This window comes from Cucurbita pepo, chromosome LG06 (genome assembly GCF_002806865.2).
Source record: "Cucurbita pepo subsp. pepo cultivar mu-cu-16 chromosome LG06, ASM280686v2, whole genome shotgun sequence".
In the NCBI taxonomy this organism is placed as follows: Eukaryota; Viridiplantae; Streptophyta; class Magnoliopsida; order Cucurbitales; family Cucurbitaceae; genus Cucurbita; species Cucurbita pepo.
In genome coordinates, this window is record NC_036643.1 from 1,559,239 (window position 1) to 1,564,974 (window position 5,736).

General features: G+C 31.2%; 1 protein-coding gene across 1 annotated transcript; it reads left to right on the forward strand.

Annotated features, from left to right (window-relative positions):
• The first annotated feature begins 1,906 nt into the window (after positions 1-1,906).
• On the forward strand, positions 1,907-5,326 carry LOC111796567 (ER membrane protein complex subunit 4-like). The gene is made up of 5 exons (XM_023679241.1): positions 1,907-2,264; positions 2,671-2,824; positions 3,792-3,889; positions 3,979-4,044; positions 4,979-5,326. The coding sequence occupies exons 1-5, from the start codon at positions 2,079-2,081 to the stop codon at positions 5,015-5,017; spliced, it is 543 nt and encodes a 180-aa protein (XP_023535009.1). The 5' UTR covers positions 1,907-2,078; the 3' UTR covers positions 5,018-5,326.
• The last annotated feature ends 410 nt before the right edge of the window (positions 5,327-5,736 follow it).

Consider the following 5,736-nt stretch of genomic DNA (forward strand, 5'->3'; position numbering starts at 1 on the left):
CTAAAATCGTGCATTTGAGTATCGATATTTGAATTTTTGGTTTAGAAAAAAACGTGTTGATCATCGCCACAATTTCTCGAACACTCTGTTGAATTGACAGTTTAATTTTGAACATTTATTGTCGAAATAAATTTAGTATAAAAAGTAATTGAAAGTAACTGAATTTGAATTGAAACCCGAGTAAAAGAGGGGTATGTGAATGAACCGAGACTACGTCTATTCAAGGTTTAAAAATTTTTATTGACCTATTGACACGACACTCAAAGTCTTAAGTTTGATTTGACATAAATTTTAATTTTGTAGGATGTATTAATATATTAATTAAAATTTTAAAAGTTAAAAGAGCCTAATAAAATATTATAGGGTTCAAAATCTAAATAATATAAAATTTGTGGATAAAATTAAATTAAGAAATATAAAATTTTGTTAAAAAACTATAAGATAAATATTGAAAATTAATATTTTCAAACAAATTGTATATTAATAATTATGTCACGTTAATGATTGAGAACTAATAGAATATAGGGAGAATTTATTCAACCTTATGATTGAAATAAATAGAATATGAATATAAATGCAACAATTAATATTAGACAAAGAACTTTAAATTCTCTTATGATAAATAATAATAATAAAAAATTAATTAATTAATAAACATATCCTCTAATATCGTGGGATGTCCCCCAAATAAAGCTTGACATATAAAATAATAATAAAATGAAAAAAAACAATGTATTTTTTTGTGTTTTTATAATTAAAAAATAGAATAAAAAGGGGGGGTTTGAGGCACATTAGGGTCAAAGGAGTTGTCAAAAATTGTCACCACAAAGGGGCAAAATGGGAATGGCATCATGATTATGATGGAGTGTTTGGGGGATTTGTTCTTATTCTTTGAAATGATTGCTACCAAAAGACATTCTCTCTACGTAATAATATGCCCTTTGAACCTTTTCTTAAATTGTGGAATTCAGCATATGGGGTTATGATTCTTGCCACTTTTGTTCAAAAATTCCACTACTTTTTGTTTTTGTTTTTTTTTTTTTTCTAAGTGAATTTTTCTATTACTATTATGATATTTTTTTTTAATTATTAACTTTTTTTTTATTCCATTTTGATTGATAATTTTTCCATGGAAAAATAATGGATCACATAATTAAGAATCGTGTTAATTGATTAAAATTTTAATAATATATTTAAATTATTACTACATATGGACGACCTAAAATTAAACCTTTATTTATATATATATATATATATATATATATATATATATAGCCATAAAATAAATGGCTAGATTAATAAACATATCCATTAATTTTGCACTTTATTTTTAAAAAATACCTTTCATTTTTTAAGAGTTTCAATAATAACACTTTTAAACTTAAAAATAAATATAAAGAACACTTTTTTCAATAAAGTAAAATTTAACCATGTTAGTGTTTTTTTTTTAATAAAAAAATTAAAAATTATATTTGAAACATGTAAAAATTTCATTAGTATTTTTAACTTTTCGTCCAAAATCAAGATATTATACTTTGAGATTTTTTAAAGAGTATTTTAATTTTTTTTTGGAAGTAAGATATATATATAATTTTTTATAGAAGTAATATATATATATATATATAAATTAAAAAATTTAAGGATATTTTATTAATTTAACCCAAAAACAAAGCCATAGATACTTGGCTTAATTATATATATACTTTCTTTTTATTTACAAATGGGTCGGGCCGAACAAATTGATTTATGGAAATGGGCCGAAACCCACATCGGATGTCATCCGCCCAAATTTGGCTCCAAAAATTATGGAAAGAAATGAAAAACATATGGATTAGAATTATATATATATAACCAAAAACTGGCCTAAATTATAATTTCCTTTTGAAATTTCAATTAATCTGATTCCGAATTGCAATAGCAGAGGGCTGTTAATCGCGTTGTAATTTTTTGAACATAAATAAGCCTTCAAATACAATTAGAAAGAAGCGCTGCAAAAGGATCTGAATCTTGAACACCGTAGGCGACTGAGCGAGTTTAAACTCAACTCCTCCATCTTATAATTGGAAATAGTATTCTGAATGGAGAAGGGCAAAGGATTGATGGTGGACGGCCGGCGATGGGCCGTTGATTTCTCCGACAATTCTTCGTCGAACTCGACTCGCGACATTGTTGATCCTCCTGGTTTCACCCGTGCTTCTCAAGATCAGGACGATTCGACTCTCAGCCGCCAAAAAAAGGATGCCGAATCCAACTGGAAGGCACAGGTGTTACTCGAAATTCTATTATTTCGGTCGATTAGGGTTTTTTGGTTTCTGATTCATTTAATTTCCTACTCGGATGTTATTTTGAGATTGTTCGTGCTTAATTTTTCACGTATCTCGCTGGATTGTAATATTACCGTTTTATAGGCATTTCCGATCGACTGTTGAATCTGTGTGTAGTTTGAGTTTTGAAGTAAATTCTAAGCATGCTCAAATGTCAACGAACTATCACAATGCTTTCTTTCTATTTTTTTTAATAAAATAAAAAAGTTGATTAAGGTCTTAATCTGGATGAATCTTTGTTCCACGATGTTTAATTCTACGTCTCTGCTCTTCTGCTGGTGTTTTTTACCGTCAACATGAATTTTATTGTCAAATGTAGTAATCTAACCGTAGAATATACGAGCAGAAAGCTTGGGAAGTGGCCCAGGCGCCTTTGAAGAATTTGTTCATGATGGGCTTCATGATGTGGATGGCTGGTAGCACTGTTCATTTATTTAGCATTGGTATCACATTTTCAGCTCTTTGGCAACCCATAAGCGCCCTGCAAGGCGTTGGAAAGGGTAGGATTACTATCCATTCTCATTTATTTAGCATTGGGATTTTTTTTCCATTTTTATTGTTGACTATTGTACCTCTCCTTGTCTGATTTTGCATTAAGCTGGATTGTTTTGGCCAATCTGAATGTCTCACCTTCCTCTTCCCCACTTGGTATCGTTTTTTTTTTTTGCTAAATTGTGCATGGTTAAAGATCGATAGATCTTCTGATATCAACTAAGACATCAATCATGCCATATAAACTTCAAGGAAGATGTGAAGAAAACGTTGTTAAAATTATCTACATTTGTTTCAATTCATGCCACACTGAAGAAGAATCAAGCTTCATTGTTATAAATTTTGGGTGGATCATAATTTAGAGATATGAAGTTTAGTTAACGCATTTAGGACTTTTTATTTATTTTAGGTTACATTTACATAGTGGTTAATTATGGTTATAAAGTATGAATGGTATGGAAGGTCAAAAGTTTCTTTTTTAGGCTATATAAAACCATGTATGTTGTATTTGTCAAAGGAAACTTGGAAAATGTAGTAAAAAGACATTTTTGCTTTGGTTTAGCCAAGGGCTAAGTTTCTTTGCAATTCTATGTAGTTTAGATTGTATGTTTAAAATAATTCAAGCTTGACATGATCGATCTTGTTCGTGGAGTGATTCGAATCTCAAACCAGTATTCTTGCCTTAAGATATTCGATCAACTAGATAATCCTAATCTTACTTCCCTTGTAGTGATTCCATACCATTTAGTATTAGAACTTTCCCTTGGGTTGATTCCTTATCATCTTCCAATGGATCTATGTTTCCTCATTGAGGCTCTGCAAAGAGGCACGTTAGGAGCGTAATGATGTTATATAAGCTATACATTTTTGAAGTATGTTAGTAAAAATTATATAACTTGTGGGATGTTAGTGAATTGATTTAAGTTGGTTGATCATATTGTTGCTTGTTTGTATTGATATTCCTTTTCCCTGCAGTCTTTGAGCCTTACAAGGACAGTAAAGTTGATCTTCTTGGACCTAAGTTGCTGTTTATTGCCCTTAACCTCGGAGGCTTAGCATTAGGTGTTTGGAAGGTGAGTTTTCTAATTATTGTTCTCAGCATCTCTTTAGTATTTATCGATCGCTGCTTAATTTTCCGACGTTTCAAATGTGGCTCTTGCAGCTAAACACTTTGGGGCTTCTGCCAACTCATGTATCCGACTGGGTTTCGTCTCTACCGCCTGCTCAGGTTAGAATCTTACTCTTATGCTAATATGATTACCCCTTTGCCCAGGCTTGAGCATGTCGCCTAAACTATTCGCAAATTTCAGAAATGATATATGGAATTTGTTCAGTAGTTGTAATAGCTTCATACCCTGGCAGCTCATAGGCTTCATGTTTCAATAACATGTCGTGGTAGTCAGATACAGTGTTAGGATGCAAGTTCTCCATGCTTTAATTTTTGTTAGAATGCAATTTCTATTGTTAATAATCAAGAAGAAATATTTTGACCATTGGTTCAGTCAATAGAATTTCTAGGTCATCTATTTGGCATACTTCTTGTGAGATCTCACATCGATTGGAGATGAGAACGGAATAGTCCTTATAAGAGTGTGGAAACCTCTCCCTACCAGACACGTTTTAAAACTGTGAGGCTGACGGCGATACGTAACGGGCCAAAGTGAACAAGCGGTGGGCTTGAGCTTGGGCTGTTGTACTTTTTTAAGGAAAGTTAACGCGTTTCTAATGTGGATTGAGCTGTGATTATTAATGATTGGCAGTGGAAAGGTCGGTTGTAGTTAGCTTTACTTCAGACTCAATTTAGTTAGGTTGGTGGGATGGGGGAAAATAGGAGGGAAGAATAAGTTAGGAGAGAAATGAATCTGATCTATCGCTCGAGTGGTCAAGGCATTATCACTTCGACCAAAAGGTCAGAGATTCGAATCGTATTTGTGGGTGGAGACTCCACTGAGTCAATCTTGGCACTGAAACTCATAAGCTGATGAAACATGGACATAGTTGGGATGTGTGCTTAACAAAACAATAGTAATTTGTCACATTTTTTCATTCGTTTGGAGTACGAAGATAACACTAGTTTTGATCAGTGCCATCACGTTGGAACTTTGATGTTAGTCCTTCAATCCTCGGTACCATTGCTAAAGATTCATCATCTTCTTTCTCAGGAGGTCGAATTTTCTGGTGGTGGCATTTCTCTTCGTTAAGACAAACACCGCTCCAAAACCGACCGAGGAAATAGGAGCTGCTCGTTGAAGATTGAATATCATGGGCGGATTGCTTGTGTTGTGCAAGAACATGATGGTATCGCTTTATATTACTCCTGGATGGATTGTGCTTGATGAAGAACAATGCTATACAGATGTGCTGAAGGCACAGCTATTGTTTTACTTAGGATGTTACTGACTGGTAAAACCATCTCACACGGTATGCTAATATGCCTTGGTCTCTGTAGGTCCGGGAACAAAATGCTTTACTTGGAATTCGATTAACATATTTTGATTTTTTTTTTTTTATTCTCTTATGATTAACATAGTTTTAGCGTTTTTATTTGGTCCATATGTTCAACAGGTATTCCAAAAAATAAATATTTTTCTGTAAAACTGATTTCTATAAATTTTTTTCTTAATATATAATAATAATAATAATAATAATAATAATAATAATTTTATTTTTATTTTTTTTTTATTTTTTTTTTTTTTTATCAATGAGCCTTTAAATCTTTGATTTGTAATGGTGCAAATAAATTTTTGTAGATAAATTTATGGAATAAAATTGATTATAAATTATAAGTGAGAACAATAATCAATTATTGATATGATATTTTTGGAGTAAAATAAAAAATACAGATTATAATAGAAATGCATGTATTTTTTTTTTTTTTTTTTTTTTTTTTTTTTTTTTTTTTTTTTTTTTTTTTTTTTTT